This window comes from Carcharhinus amblyrhynchos, chromosome 15 (assembly GCF_965287045.1).
Source record: "Carcharhinus amblyrhynchos chromosome 15, sCarAmb.v2.hapA, whole genome shotgun sequence".
NCBI classification, from domain to species: Eukaryota; Metazoa; Chordata; class Chondrichthyes; order Carcharhiniformes; family Carcharhinidae; genus Carcharhinus; species Carcharhinus amblyrhynchos.
Genome location: NC_137338.1, coordinates 51,051,611 through 51,069,871, shown reverse-complemented (window position 1 = coordinate 51,069,871; position 18,261 = coordinate 51,051,611). Strand labels below are relative to the sequence as shown.

The 18,261-nt window shown below is 43.7% G+C and overlaps 1 protein-coding gene across 1 annotated transcript; it reads left to right on the top strand.

Annotated features, from left to right (window-relative positions):
* The first annotated feature begins 256 nt into the window (after positions 1-256).
* On the top strand, positions 257-17,428 carry LOC145352983 (TLR adapter interacting with SLC15A4 on the lysosome-like). Its single transcript, XM_080203289.1, has 2 exons — positions 257-305; positions 15,609-17,428. Exon 2 carries the CDS (start codon positions 15,611-15,613, stop codon positions 16,502-16,504), a length of 894 nt encoding a protein of 297 aa, XP_080059415.1. The 5' UTR covers positions 257-305; positions 15,609-15,610; the 3' UTR covers positions 16,505-17,428.
* The last annotated feature ends 833 nt before the right edge of the window (positions 17,429-18,261 follow it).

The window sequence follows — 18,261 nt, the reverse complement described above, 5'->3', positions numbered from 1 at the left end:
CCTATAGTATGGAAAAGTTCTTCAAACCATTTTTAGGCAATCCAAACATGTCAGATTATTTTTTGTGTAGTTGTATTAGCCATCTAATATTACTGACCATTATACCAACTTTAAAATAAATATTTACATTCACTATTTTCTCCTTATGGTGTTGCGTAAAGAAAACATACATCAGTTGACGCTACTGATGACTTCCTCCTTGATCTGTTACATAAAGATAATCAGGCTTTCAACTTCCTCTAATTGAGGAGTTTCCCTCTCTTGTGCAGAGTATAATGAATGAAATTTTTGTACTGCAACTGAAGGTAAGCATTTTGTTTTATTTTATCAAACTTAGGCCATTTAGCAAAATTCTATTTAACTTTGTGTTTTGGTGATATTTCTAAATAACAGAAAAGTTCAAAGACATTAAACAAGCCAGACTATTTTAGACTTTGGATGGGAATGTGACAATAATTATGGAGCAAAAATGATCAAGTACAGAGTAATATCTGATATTTTCTATGTAAATGAGCCTTGTATAGTTGGTAAAATAGCAATTTGCAACAGCAATTTCTGTTCTTCTGCACTTTAGGCAACTACTAAGCTTGCTTACTAAAGGATTCTGTCCTCTAAAGCCATGCCACAAGCTGCACCCTGTTAAATTACAAGCGTTGGGGAAAGTAGATATATTTTGAGATAATAAGAAACATAAATTTGTTACAAATTAGTTGTATGGCGGTTTATAGTATTCATTATTTAGGAGAGGATTTTAGTGGAGGGAATGTGTTTTTCACTTTAGCTATGGAGCAGTGACAGCGTTGTTCTCATTCAGATAGAAATGACTCTGATTCCACATCCTTCCCATTGCATCAAGAGTGTCACTTTTTGGCTGGGATCGAGCTGGGGGACTTCAATGTTACAATTCACGAAAGGGAAAATGTCATTGTCAAAAGCTACTAGCCTTTTGGTCAGATTAAGATTGTGATGTGGAGTATGTGTGGCATTTGTGTGCCACTGACCTTTATATAATTTGCAATGTGCTACACATTACAACACTGTTAATTTGTTAAGTTTTGCCTTTATCACTTATTGTAATTTTAAGTTTTCTAAGATAATTTTAGAACCGACTATTATAAAATATATAGATTCATGACTATCTTACAGATCATAAATAATAGCATTCTTTTAGAGCCTACTTGTGGCAGCATTTCACTTCTAGTTGCACAGCCTACAAATACATTTGTAAATTATCAGACTGCATATCTGACACCCAGTACTGAATGAGCAGAGGTTTCCCCAATTAAACATTGCAAATACTGAAGCCTTTGTTCTTGGTCTCTACTCCGGACTTTATTCCTTAGTTACTGATTCCATCCCTTTTAACAGTGTGATATTTTGCAAGTCTGTTTTTAACTTTGGTGTCACGTTTTATCTTAAGATGAGCTTCTGATCTTACATTTGTGTCATTACTAAAGACTGCCGATTACTGCATCCATAACATTGCCCAACTTTGCCCCGGTCTCAGCTCAGCTGCTGGTGAAATCCTTGGTTCGGGCTTTTGTTATTTGACAGTCTCAACCATTCCAGCACATTAATGGCTGGTCTCCCATATTTCTGCCCTTCGTAAGTCCCATGTCATCCAAAGCTCTGCTGCCTATGTCTTAACTCGCCGCCAGTCCTGTTCCCCCACCACGCTATGCTCAGTGATCTGTATACTGGTTCCTTGTCAAGCAAAACCTTGATTTTAAAGTTCTCATTCTTGTTTTCAAACCCCTCCATGGCTTTACCCTTTCCTACCTCAGCAATATACTCAGCCAGCACTCCATATCTACTCTATTCCAATTTTAAATGCTCCACCAATAATGGCCAATCAATTACCTCAGCCCCTTTCCTTGGAAAACTCTTCTTACACTTCAAGATCTCGACTTCACTTTCCTCCTTTAAGACACTCAAAATCTACCTCTTTCTTTCATCAAGCTTTTGGTGTGGCTCTGTTTTGTTTTATTTGTTTTACAATACTCTTGTGAAGTGCCTTGGAACATTTCATTATCTTAAAGGCAGTAAGTTAAGCTTAGTTATTAGTCACAAGTAGGCTTACATTAACACTGCAAAGTTACTGTGACAATCCTCTGGTTATTGCACTCTGGCACCTGTTTGGGTACACTGAGGGAGAATTTAGCATGGCCAATGCGCCTAACCAGCACATCTTTGGACTGTGGGAGGAAACTAGAGCAACCCAGAGGAAAACCACGCAGACAAGAGGAGAATGTGCAAACTCTACACAGACAGTGACCCAAGTCCGGAATTGAATCTGGGTCCTTGGCACTATGAAGCAGTAATGTCTAGTTGTGGTTGTTGTTGAAGTTCATGAGCATATTTTTGTCAATTCCTTAAATGACAAGATTGCAATCTCTTAAATAGGAACTACCTTCCTGAACAAAGTGTTTCACAATTTTGCTTTTAGTTGCAGAGCCAGAACTTTGTGTCATTTGTAATCTTGTGACATCGGAATTCCTTTGCCGCAATTTATCAAATTCGTCGATTTGTTTGTGAACGAATGAAAATAGATAGACAAACAGATCTTTCAAGAAAGTTAATGTCTGTTTAAGAGATTTTAATTGCAGTGTCACGACAGTAAGTTTTGAAATTGCAGTTCCTCTAATGAACAGTCTATCAGTATTATTGATAGAGTGGACTTCTTCATGACACAGATAGGGAGAAGCACAGGGAGGAACTAAAAATGGCAAAAAAAATGTGACTGAGATGAGGCCAATTACTGAAACCAGGCCTGACATTTTCCTATTGCAAAGAACTGGGTCATAGTGCCTGCTTTTCTTGATGGAAGATCATTCTTGTGCTGTTACCTTAGCCAAGATAGATATAAACAAGGCAGGTTATGCTTGACTAATTTATTTCTTCAATGAACTAGTCTTCATTGTTCACTGAGGAACTCACAATCAATGCCCTAAAAAGAGGTCCCGTTGTAAGTTGATTCATGTCAGGAGGGCCAGAATGACTCAGAGGGAAGGAAGGGGGCTGGCAATGAGATAGTGGTGGGGGATGGGAGGGTCAAAGGAATTGATAGGCGGTTCTGTGGGCAAAAGTGTGACTCCAGGATGGTGGTCTGCCTCCCTGGAGCAGGGGTACGGGACGTATCGGAGAGGATAGAGGGAATTTTGAAGGGTGAGGGGACCCAGTCTGAAGTAATTATACACATAGGAGAGAAGGATGTAGGAAGGCAGAGTAGGGGGATGTACGTATGCAATTTAGGGAGTTGGGGGCCAAGCTGAAGAGCAGGGCCTCCAGGGTGGCATTCTCTGGACTACTGCCTAGTAACAGCAGGGCTAGGAATAATGAGATCATGCAGCTGAATGCATGGCTGAGGGATTGGTGCCAGGTAGAGGGCTTTATTTTTGTCGATCACTGGGAAGTATTTGTGAGAGAAGGGCACCTGTACAGGAGGGATGGGGAACATTTGAATGGGAGGGGGACAAATATCTTAGCTGGGAGGTTAGCTGGAGTGTTTCGGCAGGGATATTTTGGCCTTGGAGGGAGTGCAGAGGAGGTTTACTAGGCTGATACCGGAGTTGAGGGGGTTGAGCTATGAAGAGAGACTGAATAGACTAGGCTTGTACTCGTTAGAGTTTAGAAGGATGAGGCGGGATCTTATAGAGACGTATAAGATAATGAAAGGGATGGATAGGGTAGAGGTAGAGAGGTTCTTCCCGCTCAGAAAGGACAGCAGGACTAGAGGGCACAGCCTCAAGATAAAGGGGGGTGCAGTTTAGAACAGAGTTAAGGAGGAACTTCTTCACTCAAAGGGTGGTGAATCTCTGGAATTCTCTGCCCATTGAAGAGGTGGAGGCTACCTCGCTAAATATATTTAAGACGCGGGTAGATAGGTTTTTGGTAGGCAAGGGGATTAAGGGTTATGGGGAGAAAGTGGGAAAGTGGGACTGAGCCACTTCAGATCAGCCATGATCTTATTGAATGGCGGGGCAGGCTCGAAGGGCTGGATGGCCTACTCATGCTCCTATTTCTTATGTTCTTAAACTAATAAGGAGGGGGGGTGGGGATGAGACTTGATAGCTCATTAGGCACTGAGATCGGGAGCGAGCTGGGTGACAGGGTAGGTTTGGTTGAAAGGAAAATTATCAGGGGAAATGAGGATCCGAGTGGGCCCGGAGGATTGGATTGCACCTGTTTTAATGCGAGGCGTGTAATGGGTAAAACGGATGAGCTTAGGGCCTTGTTGTTTGTGAGGAATTTAGATGTGGTGGCAGTGATGGAGACGTGGTTAAAGGAAGGGCAGGACTGGCAGCTGAATATTCCTGGGTACAAGTGTTTTAGGTGTGACAGAGGAGGGTTGAAGAGAGGTGGTGGGGTGGCGTTGTTAGTTAAGAAACACATCACAACGGTGCAGAGGGAGGACAAAATGGAGGAGTTAGGGATTGAGTCGCTGTGGGTGGAGTTAAGGAATAGGAAGGGAGAGATTACTATGCTAGGGGTGTACTATAGGCCACCCAACAGCCCAAGGGCAGTGGAGGAAAGCATTTGTAGAGACATTTTAGATAGGTGTAGAAAGAATAGGGTGGTTGTAGTGGGTGACTTTAATCTTCCTGGAGTGGATTGGAAGGTGCCTAGAGCTGGGAGGAATTTGTAAAATGTGTGCTGGAAGGTTCCTTGGAGCAGTACGTAACTAGCCCGACTAGGGAGGGGGCTTTACTGGATTTAGTTTTGGGTAATGAGCCGGGTCAGGTGGGTGAGGTTGCAGTAGGTGAACATGTGGCTAACAGTGACCACAAGTCTGTCTACTTTAGGATAAAAATGGAAAGGGATGAGTGCCGTCCAAAGGGGAGGGTGCTGAACTGGGGAAAGGCGAGCTATAGCCGGATTAGGAAGGAGCTGAAGGACACTGATTGGGAGGGGTTGTTAGCTGGCAAGTCCACGGTTGGCAAGTGGGAGGCTTTCAAGGGCAAAATGATAATGTTGCAGGAAAGACATGTGCCGGTAAAGAGGAAGGATGGGAAAGGCAGGATCAGAGAGCCGTGGATCACAGGGGATATTGAGGACTTGGTCAGGAAGAAGAGAGCGGCATATGTTAGGTCTAAACAACTGGGAACGGAGAGAGCACTGGAGGAATATAGAGAGAGCAGGAGGGAGCTTAAAAGGGGAGTTAGAAGGGCGAAAAGGGGGCATGAAATGGCTTTGGCTGATAGGATTAAGGAAAATCCAAAGGCATTTTACTCTTATATTGGGAACAAGAGGGTGGTTAGAGGGAAAATAGGTCAGGTCCTCTTAGGGACAAAGGAGGGGAGCTATGCATCGAGTCTGAGGGAATGGGGAAGATCCTGGATGAATACTTTGCATCGGTATTCACAAAGGAGAGGGGTTTGGTGTCTTGTAATGTCTTGGAGGGAGCTGTAGATCATTTGAAGGAGATATTCATTACGATGGAGGGTTTTTAGGTAGCATAAAAACGGATAAAGCTCCGGGGCCTGATGGTATTTATCCCAGGCTGCTTAGGGAGGTGAAAGATGAAATTGCTGGGCCTCTGACGCAAATCTTTGTCTCTTCTTTGGACACAGGTGAGGTTCCAGAGGATTGGAGGGTAGCTAATGTTGTGCCGCTGTTTAAAAAAGGTAGTAGGGATAACCCTGGTAATTATAGGCCGGTGAATTTGACATCGGTGGTAGGAAAATTGTTGGAGAAAATTGTTAGGGATAGGATGTATAAGTATTTGGAGTGTTGCAATCTGATTAGGGATATGCAACATGGCTTTGTTCAGGGGAGGTCTTGCCTTACGAATCTGTTAGAATTTTTTGAGGAGGTGACAAAAACGGTTGACGATGGGCGAGCCGTTGATGTCATCTATATGGATTTCAGTAAGGCGTTTGACAAAGTCCCTCACAGTAGGCTGGTAGAAAAGGTTAAGGCACATGGGATACAGGGACAGGTATCTAGATGGATTGCAAACTGGCGGGGCAACAGGAGACAGAGAGTCGTAGTGGAAGGGTCCTTTTCAAGCTGGAGGTCTGTCACCAGTGGTGTGCCGCAGGGCTCAGTACTGGGACCTCTTCTCTTCGTAATATATATAAACGACTTGGAAGAGGGCATACGTGGTGTGATCAGCAAATTTGCAGACGACACCAAGATGGCAGGATTGGCAGATACTGAGGAGGACTGTCAGGTGACACAGCAGAATATAGATAGGTTGGTATATTGGGCAGATAGATGGCAGATGGAATTTAATCCTGACAAATGCGAGGTGATGCATTTTGGAAGGAATAATGCAGGGAGGAGTTACATGATAAAAGGTAGACCAATTAAGAGCATAGAAATGCAGAGGGACTTGGGAGTGCAAGTGCACAAGTCTCTGAAGGTGGCAACCCAGGTGGAGAAGGTTGCAAAGAAAGCTTATGGAATGCTAGCCTTTATAGGAAGGGGTATAGAGTATAAGAGCTGGCGTCTAATGCTACAGTTGTACAGAACGTTGGTTAGGCTGCGTTTGGAGTACTGCGTCCAGTTCTGGTCACCTTACTACTGGAAGGACGTGGAGACCCTGGAGACAGTGCAGAGGATATTTACCAGGATGCTGCCTATGGAAGGACTGGGATATGAGGAAAGATTGGGTAAACTGGGGCTTTTCTCCTTAGAAAGATGGAGATTAAGGGGGGATCTGATAGAGGTGTATAAAATAATGAAAGGTTTGGTCAAGACGACAGCTCAGTGACTATCACTGATTGCTGTGCAGACACATGGATTTGGGCCGGTGTCTGTGGGAGTTTGCGCATTCTCCCTGTGGTTGCATGGGTTTTCTCCGGGTGCCCCGGCTTCCTCTCACACCCCAAAGATGTGCTGTTCGGCTGATTGGCAGTAATAAATTGTCCCTAAATTAGTTTCCCTCAATGTGGATGGCCATAAAACATTAGACAAGGGTCATGGGTGGAGGGGGGGACTGGTGGTGTTGGGATGGCAGCGCAGGCTCGTTGGGCCGAAGGGCCTGTTTCCCAGGCTGCTTTTGTTCATTGTTCTTTGTATAGATGGAGTAAACAGTGGCAGGCTTTTCCCTAGATTGGAGACAAATATCACAGAGGGTCACGAGCTAAGGGTGAGGGGGGAGAAGTATAATATGGATACTAGAGGGAGGTTTTTCACACAGAGGGTCATGGGGGTATGGAATGCGCTACCATGTAAGATGGTTGAGGCAGGCACGCTGGAATTGTTTAAGGTTTACTTAGGCACATAAGTGAAACAGGGATGGAGGGCTGTAGGCGACAGTTTTAAAAAGGGTCAGAGCCTCGGGACGATGCTGGAAATGTAATACTACATGTTAATGTTTTGTCTCTTTTAATCCACAGGTGTCGGTCCACCTTGTTGTCTAACGAGGGGTATGCACACGGTGGGTCGTGCGTAGGCTGCTCTTGGATGTTTCGAGAGTGGCCTAGTACTTCATGTCGTTGTGTGTGCTTAAAACTGGACCAGCAGACGGGCACCACAACAGCACAGTGACTATCACTGCTAGCTGTGCAGATACATGGATTTGGGCCTGTGTCTGTGGGAGTTTGCGCATTCTCCCTGTGGTTGTGTGGGTTTCCTCCGGGCGCTCCGGTTTCCTCCCACACCCCAAAGATGTGCTTTTAGGCTGATTGGTGTAACAAATTCTCCCCTGAATCTGGTTACAATAGGGGTACCATTAGCTTACACACGGGGCAAGGTAGGTGTAGGAAAATGCTTTGTTAAGATGGCGACGTGGGCTCGTTGGGCCGAAGGGCCTGTTTCCCGCGCTAGGTTGTTCTTTGTTCTTTGTATTTAGTAGCATCGGTTTCTACATTAGAAGCCTTGGTTTTCAGACCTCTTTCAATGACTTAAATAGACATTCTTGTCTTATCCTTTATAATATATTGACGAAAACATGCTTAACTGGAGTGCTATCCAACTGGAGCCATGCTAACTTTTGAGTTTAACATCAACTTATCCAAGTAGATGTAAAACATTGTGGTACATTTCACAGAAAAAGCATAATGTCTTCAAATGTCTTCATTCATCTTTCAATCACCAACATCAAAACAGAAAGCTGGACATTAATCTTATAGATGTTCTAGGACTTGATTTTGCAAAATAGCGCCCACATATATTTGTATAATCTAAGTCACTGGGCCCTATTTTACCATTTTGATTCAAAGTTCTGGGCAGACTTGAAGCTGGGAGTATTTCAGATCCAACTTTCTCAAATGCCCCCATATGTACTCTAACTGAAAAAATAACAGCAATTCCAGATTGTGCTGTACAAGCCTATGGGCAGGGCTTAACGCACCTAAAATCCTGCAGCTCTGCTGGATGCCTCCGACTATGCATGCGCAGAAAAATATGATATAATACAGCTCCCCTGCCACATTGCTCCCGGGTCAGATAATGCCTCCTCCTGGCCCCTACAGACATCCCCCCACCCCCACAACATTATTGACTTCCTTATTCCCCCAATCCCTCTGCAACCCAGACCAATCACAGGCCCCCCCTCCCTCACACTGATCTCAGGCAGAATGGCAATGGACCCTCCCTTCCCCCTCACTGATCTCAGGCAGAGTGGCTGTGAACCCCCCTATTCGTCCTCACTGTTCACAGGCAGAATAGAAACGGACCCCCTTCCCCCTTGGTTTAGTGACATTTCTGAGAATTATTGTAAGTTTATATATAAGTGTACTATTTTCTTTTTCAATTAACTAGTAAAGAAAAGTGTGCAAAATAATTGTAGTTTCCTCCATGCGAATATAAGCTTATCATCGAGATGAGTTTTACTTTGAATTAAATGAGGAATGCTTTTGTGTCTCAGCATGTAGGATTCCAATAATCTGCACCAGGAAAAATTGAAGTCACTTTTAGTCCTGGATAATATGATTGCCATTCATTCCACTACTGAGAAACCTCATTGGCTAGTCTGACCAGTATCAGGCAGGCTTCTGGATCCTTCACCATAATTACACCATTAATTAAATCATTACATAAAAGTTGGAACATGACAACAGCTGGAGAAAATATTGGCATTAGAATAAAGCTTATCTTTATGCTTTTATCATTTTTCCATTTATTATGTTGATTTCCTATGGTCAACCATATGTAACAGAGGCGGGTAGAATTAGGGACCTTGAGGTGAAGGATCCTCTTGGAGAGAGTGATCATTGTATGGTGGAGTTTCTGTTGCAGATGGAGGAGGAGAAAGTGGGTTCCCGGACACGTGTCCTTTGTTTGAATAGAGGGGAGTATGGTAGGATGAGAGAAGAATTGGCGAATGTGGACTGGGGGAGTGCGTTGGAAGGTAGGTCTGCTGAGGAGCAGTGGAGGATCTTTAAGGAGATCTTTCTTGGTGCTCAGCAGAAATTTATTCCGATGGTCAAAAAGGACAGTAGGAAGAGAGGTAATAAGCCGTGGATAACGAAGGAGGTGAAGGAAAGTGTTAAATTAAAAGCGGAGGAATTTAGAGTAGCTAAGAGCAGTGGGCGAGAAGAGGATTGGGAAAGGTTTAAATGTCAACAAAGATTGACAAAAAAGTTGATAAAGGAGGGTAGAAGAAGCTATGAAGCTGGGCTAGCACTTAATATAAAAAAGGATAGCAAGAGTTTTTATAAATATATAAAAAGGAAGAGGCTGGCTAGGGTGAACGTTGGTCCCTTAGCGGATGAGAAAGGGGACCTAGTGGTAGGGGATGGGGATATGGCTAAGGTCTTGAATAACTTTTTTGTTTCTGTCTTCACGGAGGAGGACGTGAATAATTTGCCGGGTGTTAGCGATGGAAAGGTGGTAGGACTGGAGGGTCTTAATGACATTACTGTTACTAGAGAGGTGGTGCGCGACAGACTGGAGGGGCTGATTGTGGACAAGTCCCCAGGACCGGATGGAATGCATCCGAGGGTTCTGAAAGAAATGGCGGAGGTGATAGTGGATGCCTTGGTGGTTATTTTCCAGACGTCGCTGGATTCCGGGGAAGTGCCGGAGGATTGGAAAACGGCTAATGTTACGCCGTTGTTTAAGAAGGGTGCCAGGCAAAAGGCGGGGAATTACAGGCCGGTTAGTTTAACGTCTGTGGTAGGTAAAATGTTAGAATCCGTCATTAAGGAGGAAATTGCGAGGCATCTTGAAGGGAATTGCTTGATAGAGCAGACGCAACACGGTTTCATTAAAGGGAAGTCGTGTCTGACAAATTTAGTGGAGTTCTATGAGGATGTGTCTAGGGCGGTGGATAGAGGAGAGCCGGTGGATGTGGTCTTTCTGGATTTTCAGAAGGCGTTTGATAAGGTACCTCACAAGAGGTTACTGCAGAAGGTCAGAGGACATGGAGTTGGGGGTAGGGTGTTAGCGTGGATAGAGGATTGGTTGTCAAATAGGAGGCAGAGAGTGGGGGTCAATGGGTGCTATTCGGATTGGCGGTTGGTGACTAGTGGAGTGCCCCAGGGGTCGGTGCTGGGGCCTCAGCTATTTACCATTTATATAGATGATCTGGAGGAGGGAACCGAGTGTAGGGTGTCGAAATTTGCTGATGACACCAAGATTGGGGGAAAGGCAAATTGTGCGGAGGGTGTGGAGAGTCTGCAGAAGGATCTAGATAGGCTGGGCGAATGGGCCAGGAAATGGCAAATGGAATTTAATGTTGGCAAGTGTGAGGTGGTCCACTTTGGTAGGAAGAATGGTAGGAAGGACTATTACTTACGTGGCGAAAAACTGCAGCAGGCGACAGTGCAGAGGGACCTCGGGGTCCTTGTGCATGAGTCGCAAAAACCCAGCCTGCAGGTGCAGCAGGTGGTCAGGAAGGCGAATGGGATGCTGGCCTTCATAGCGAGGGGGATTGAATATAAAAGTAGGGAGGTCTTGCTGCAGCTGTATAGGGCATTGGTGAGGCCGCAGCTGGAGTACTGTGTGCAGTTTTGGGCGCCGCACCTGCGCAAGGATATTTTGGCCTTGGAGGGAGTGCAGAGGAGGTTTACTAGGCTGATACCGGAGTTGAGGGGGTTGAGCTATGAGGAGAGGCTGAATAAACTAGGCTTGTACTCGTTAGAGTTTAGAAGAATGAGGGGAGATCTCATTGAGACGTATAAGATGATGAATGGGATGGATAGGATAGAGGTGGAAAGACTCTTCCCGCTCAAAAAAGACAGTAGGACTAGGGGGCACAGCCTCAAGATAAAGGGGGGGCAGTTCAGAACGGAGTTGAGGAGGAACTTCTTCACTCAAAGGGTGGTGAATCTCTGGAATTCTCTGCCCGTTGAAGTGGTGGAGGCTGCCTCGCTAAATATTTTTAAGACGCGGGTTGATGGGTTTTTGATAAGAGAGGGGATTAAGGGTTATGGGGAGAGGGCGGGAAAGTGGAACTGAGCCACGACAGATCAGCCATGATCTTATTGAATGGCGGGGCAGGCTCGAAGGGCCAGATGGCCTACTCCTGCTCCTATTTCTTATGTTCTTATGTTCTTATGTTCTTAACAGAGGAGGCACATGCCAAGGAAGTAATTGAAAAATGTTGGGTGGGATCTTACGGACTTGCCATGCAGGCTGATTGGTGTGGCAAGCCAGTAAGGTAGGACAAGAGGCAAAAAAATCGGGTTGGTGCTCTTGTGATCTTTCTGGCCTTGTTCTGCCAGTGAAATCAGCATTATGCTTGGGAAAGACACAAGGCTGATTTGAATATTAATGCCATGCTTAATATACCATCAACAAGTCTGGGATGCAATATGGGGGCAGATGTGATGGACTCGCCAATGGGATTAGAGGCCATTGAAGCCCCCTGGGTAGTCGGAGGGATGGCCGGGCAGTGCCCATGCCACTGCCAGCCTGGCAACCTGCCAGTGCACATTGGGCAGTGCCAAATGGGCATGGCCTGAGGGGATGGGGTTGCACCATGGATGGGGAAGGGGGCACAATCACCCTCAGGAATGATCGGCCGGGGCTATGATCAGGGAGGCGAGAGCTGATAGACCTCCCCATATACTGTGTACACAATATATTGGGAGATGAGGGTGCCTGTGCAATAGGATCCCTAGAACTCAGCAGCTGGTCTCACAGTGTGCAAAGATTCCAAACCCCTATTGACAAGATTCATATTATGACCTCTGTATTGTACAAAGTGCAGTAAATTACCATGACTTATCTTGCACTTCAAAATTTTTTTGAGAAAATCCCATCCATTATCTTTGTACGAAAATGATAGTTATGAAGATATCTTGCTCAAGTTTTTGTGGACATACATATTCCCACATCCTTTTTTAAATGATATCTTCACACATATTTTCTCTTTGGGAAATAGTCCAGAGAAGGATTCCTGAATTGATTATCATCCTGTTGAATTGCATTATGAACACTTATTCCATGGCCAACAAGTCCGTTGGTGTTGGACTTGAACTCTGAGCTTTTAGTCCAGAAGTAATGACACTACTGTGCCAGAAGACCTCTTTCCTTACATACCAATTGGTACTAGAGTTTAGGAGGCTCAGTTCCTACTGAGTAAGACATTAAATGTGATAATCAAAGCTTCTTGTCCCTTATTTATACCTATGGGACAGGAGTATGTGGGGAGTTTGACTGGGGTGTTAAATCTATTACACTGCAGTTCAGCTGTGCTCAAGAAGGACAAAAGCCTCCACTAGAACAAAAAGGCTGTCATGGTTTACTCCGGAGAAACTGCAGAATTCCCATCTCTTTCTTGTTGTTTGCTTTTCATTAGCAAAACTTCCACGAATGCCTCAAACCCAGAGCCAATTCCTCTCAGTCACTCTATAACCTCAATAGTTCTGCATAATCCAAATGATGAGGATAAATTGACAGCAATTTAGAAATGAAAAAAATAAACTAGTGTAGTGAATACGCAGTTTTATATTTCTGTTTTATATTCTATCTCCTCTGCTGCTGGAAATACTGTCCTGGTACTTGGTGATAGTGTCACAAACCTTGGCAACTCTTCAAGTCCCCATCCATCCATCAGGTATCAATTGAGGTCATAAATATTGTCAGGCCATTCAAACATGGAGGCTATCATAAACAAACCAGATTCTGTTCTCATCCAGCATTCTGATTCCAACAGAGATCACAGGATAGTAATCCGGGTCATCTTTCTTTTTAGCTCTGATGCAAGGTCATCCAGACTCAAAACATTGACTCTATTCTCTCTCCACAGATGCTATCAGACCTGCTGAGATTTTCCAATGTGTTCTGTTTTTGTTTCAGATTCCAGCATCCACAGTTTTTTTCCTTTTTTTTGCTGTCTGACCTGGAGCAATTGCAAGAACCATACTGCAATACCATTTGAAATCAGCCAACGAGGCATAGACAGGTATCAAACCTGTGACCTGCTTCTTACATTGAAACATAGAAACACAGATAATAGGAGCAGGAGGAGGTCATTTAGCCCTTTGAGCCTGCTCCGTCACTCATTACAGCCATGGTTATTCATCCAATTCAATAGCCTAATCTTGCTTTTTCCCTATAGCCTTTGATCCCACTCTCCCAACTGCTATGTCCAGCTGCCACTTGAATACATTCAGTGTTTTGGCATCAACTACTTTCTGTGATAATGAATTCCACAGGCTCACTATTCTTTGAGTGAAGAAATATTTCCTCACCTCCATCCTAAATGGTCTACCCTGAATCCTCAGACTGTGACCCATTGTTCTGTACTCCCCCACCATCGGGAATATCTTCCCTGCATCTACCCTGTCTAGTCCTGTTAGAATTTTGTAAGTCTCTATGAGATCTCCCCTCATTCATCTGATCTCCGGTGAAAACAATCCTAACCTACTCAATCTCTCCTTATTTGTCAGTTCCGCCATTCCCGGAATCAGCCTGGTAAACCTTCGCTGCACTCCCTCAAGAGCAAGAACATCCTTCCTGAGAAAAGGAGACCAAAACTGCACACAATTCTCTAGGTGTGATCTCACCAAGATCTTGTAGAATCACAACAAAACATCCCTGCTCCTGTTCTTGAACCCTCTCGCAATGAGGGCCAACACTTTATTGCCTGCTGCATCTGCATGCTTACTTTCAGTGACTGGTGCACAAGGGTGCCCATGTCCCACTGCACACTCCCCTCTCCTAATTTACAGCCATTCAGATCTTCTTTCTTGTTTTTGTTTCCAAAGTGGATAACCTCACATTTATCTAAATTATACTGCATCTGCCGTTGATTTGCCCACTCACCCAAGCTGCCCAATCATTCTGAAGGATCTCTGTATCCTTGTCACAGTTCACACTCCCACCCAACTTGGTATCATCTACAAACTTTCAGATGTTACATTTTGTTCCCTCATCCAAATCATTAGTATACATTGTGATTAGCTGGGGTCCCAGCATCGATCCCACTGGCACCCCATAGTTATTGCCTGCCAATTTGAAAAGCACCCATTAATTCCTACTCTTTGTTTCCTCTCTGTCATCCAGTTTTCTATCCATCCAATACACTTGCCCTGATCCCATGCATTTTAATCTTGCACGATAATTTCTTACGCGGGACTCAGTCAAACGCTTTCTGAAAGCCCAAATATACCACATTGACTGGCTCCCACTTGTCAACTAGTTACATCTTCAAAGAATTCCAACAGATTTGTCAAGTATGATTTCCCCTTCATAAATCCATGTTGACTCTGTCTGATCCTGCCACTGCTTTCTAAATGCTCTGCTATAAATTCCTTGATAATGGATTCAAGAATTTTCCCCACTATCGATGTTAAGCTTACTTGTCTATAACTCCTTGTTTTCTCTCTACTCCCTTTTTGAATAGTGGAGTGACTTTAGCTACCATCCAATCTGCAGGGACTGTTCCAGGGTTCTCCTTGAAGCTTACTGTTAAGCAGTACATTGGGCCCACTTGGGGGAGTTTATTGGATGTTTTTCTGAGTATTTCGGCAAGTGGCCTGGACAAGCAATTCACTATCTTTAAACCCCAGAGTTATGGGAAAAAAATTCAGTGCAATGCTAAGGCAGTTCTGTATGCTTGGGGGTGCCATCTTTTCAATGAGATAAGTGCAAGATCCCATGCTAACGTTTTGAAGTAAAACAGTGAATCCTGGCCAACACTTATTTCTCAACCAAACGCCTAAAGACAGATTATTTATACACTATCACATTGCTGTTTTAGGACCTTGCCTGTATGCAAATTGACTGCTGCATTTGTTAGATTTCAAATGACTGCACTCCAAGGAAAGGGATTTCATGAGCTGGAAAGCACTTTGGTGTATCCCAATGTTGTGAAAAGGCTTTCCTTATGTAAGATGGGTTTTTCCAGCCCTTCCCACGGGTGGGTTCTCTGGATGAGACACACAGAATACTGTAAACATTGGCAGTTCCAGAAGATCCTGCCGGTGGCCAATGACGAATGGCCTCCACAATATGGGGTGGGGGGACATCCCGCTCATATTCCCTCTATACTGATATAGCTGACTTGCCAGCTCTCCTCATTTATAAAATGGAAAGATACTTAGTTCCCCAACAACGTTTTCACTTCCTTTAAGATCTTGTTTTGATTTCAAATTCCGAGCATTTACTTTCCCTTTATAGCATTGCTTTGTGGCAAACTTAGTTTTCAGCTTGCAATAGTCCATTCACATTTTATCTGTGTTTTACTTCTTTTAATTGTGTCTCAATAGGGATGCTAAGTGAAGGTTTCATCTGTGGAATTCCTTACTGGAATGAAAATCAAAGTGAAGACAGAATAAAAAGGAGTGAGTACAAGCAACAAAACAATTCAGAGGATGACATGGTTCAAGAGCTGACTCCTGTCAGTAACTTCACTCACTCTAATATACATAATGGCGCTCTGTCTCTTCTTCAAAGGTGTAAATCCATTGGCAGATCTTTTCGATCAAGTGCACAGGCAAAAATTAATACACCTTTGCTACAGGTCCCAGAGGTGACACCAATCACAAGGCAGAAGTCCCTTGTTGTCGATATTCCAGGGAGCTCCAGTGTGAACAAGGAAACCTATTTGGTTCCCTCGTGTTGCAGAAGTATTTGTGATAACTACAATGACCTACAGATCGCTGGCGATCAGGTGCTGCCAATAAATTCAGAAACATCTGGGCTGACATCTCTGAGCAGTTATGAAGCAAATATGGTCCCATTCCTGTATTCATCAGAAATTTCACTCCCAATGGAATCCCCTAAACTGTCAGCAGAGTTCCCAAATAAGCTAGTCAACAGTGACGCTTCCTGTTGGCAAAGTTGCAGCGCCAGAGACAAGAGCATCATCCAGCACTCTCAGCCACTTACCAATTCATTGCTTAATGACTATCTTGAACAGAAAGTTTTAGAACTGTACAAGCAGTACATGATGGACAGCATGGCAAGCAGTGCATCACCAACAAAAATCATGGAATCAGAGTTTGTAATGAGTAATGTTGACCAAATTAGCTTGATGATATCACGAGAGCAGAAAATGGAAACCACAAAGGCGAAAGACATGGTAATCAGCTGCTTACTGCGACTTGCGAGTGAAATACAATCAAATGAACTCAGTACACCAAATTTACAGATATCAGCTTGAACGAAAAAGTTGCTCCAAAATGAGGTTATCTAATTTTTAAATTATTAAAGCTATGCGTTAAATTTGCCACTTGTCGCTATGCCCATGACTGAACAGGGAGCAGAATGGGTATGAGTTATTAGGGTGCGATAATGGTTTGAATTCTGATTGTTGTTTCCTGGTTCCTGAAAATTGTTTGAAAGCTTTATTACCAATAACTTGGATTTCTGTCACCCTTAAAATGCCCAAGATAATTTCCAGGAGTGTTGTCAAATAAAATTTGACACTGAGGCATAAGAAAAGGGACAAGGACAGGTCTGTGTGGAGTTTGTATGTTCTTCCTTCATCTGTGTGGGTTTCCTCCAGGTGCTCCAGTTTCCTCCCACATTCTGAAAGACGTGCTGATTAGGTATATTGACCCAAACAGGTACCGGACTTTGGCGACTCGGGGAATTTCACAGTAACTTCATTGCAATGTTAATGTAACTTTAAATTCCAGAAAGTTACCCCTTACATTGGCACAAATTTGCAATCTGAAGCAAGGGTGTCTCCTAGAAAGAATAAAAATTAGGTTTGTAATTCCTCAGGTATCTCACTTGTCCTAGAAATTACTTCTTCACACTATGTTCTAATGTTCTATTAAAATCTTTCAAGTTACACTGAGAAGCTCTTGTTCGAACGCATTCTTCTTTTTACGATAAGTAAAATGTTACTACCTGTTTCAAAAGCCAAAGTGTAAATATGGTAACAGTCTCTGCTAAAATCTGATTTCCTAAAAATTCAAAATATTGTCTCAATCATAGTATATTTTAAATATTTTTGAATCATGATTTAAAAAATGAAAACTGCTTTTTGATGGCAATTGACTGTATACTACAACAGTTTGAAGCTTGTAACCATGCATATCTGTTAAATTGTGCTGTTAATATAATACTTTGCTTTGGATTTGGATGGTTTGCTGTTAAGATATTTCTGTTATGTTTGAATCCTATTTCATGTTTCACATTAAAAGACATTTTTTTTATTGATTCGCTAAATTCTACATTTAAATGTTTATTTTTTCTGTTTTGTGTTATGCTGTGTGAATTCTACAGTGATTCTGTAACTGAAATAAGGATATTTAATTTCAGCACTTCTTTCGAAAAGCTTTCCTTAACTACATGGTATAAGAAACAAGGCTTAGAATTAATGTTTGCAAGGAAGGGATAATTCAGTTCACCTTTCTGAACTGAATTTCAATCAGTAATCTTGTTTTGAATGGGTGACAGATTCTCCCAAAAAAAACTCTTAAGTGCTGAATTCATGGGAAATGTGGTGTAAATCATGATTGTTTCTTTCAGTGGGAATCCAGACCCGAATCTCCCCATTCTGTGCACTGCAGATGTCACAATCGTGAATATCATTTAAAGCTCAGGGGCGGAGTCTATTCACACCAGAGTCTGACAATTCCAGAAGTCTGCACATGCGCACTGGCTCTGAGCTGTCAGATTGCAGTTTGCTGGACAGCTCCATCGCTGGCCAACCCGGGATCCCCGCAGCTCAATGTCTAGTCAGCCCGGGGCCCCCGCAGCTCAATGTCTGGCCAGCCTGGGACCCCTGCAGCTCAATGCCTGGCCAGCCTGGGACCCCTGCAGCTCAATGTCTGGCCAGCCTGGGACCCCTGCAGCTCAATGCCTGGCCAGCCTGGGACCCCTGCAGCTCAATGCCTGGCCAGCCTGGGACCCCTGCAGCTCAATGCCTGGCCAGCCTGGGACCCCTGCAGCTCAATGCCTGGCCAG

What these genes read in the sequence shown, in the direction of transcription:
- LOC145352983 (XM_080203289.1), top strand. Translation starts at nt 15,611, where the DNA reads ATGCTAAGTGAAGGTTTCATCTGTGGAATTCCTTACTGGAATGAAAAT.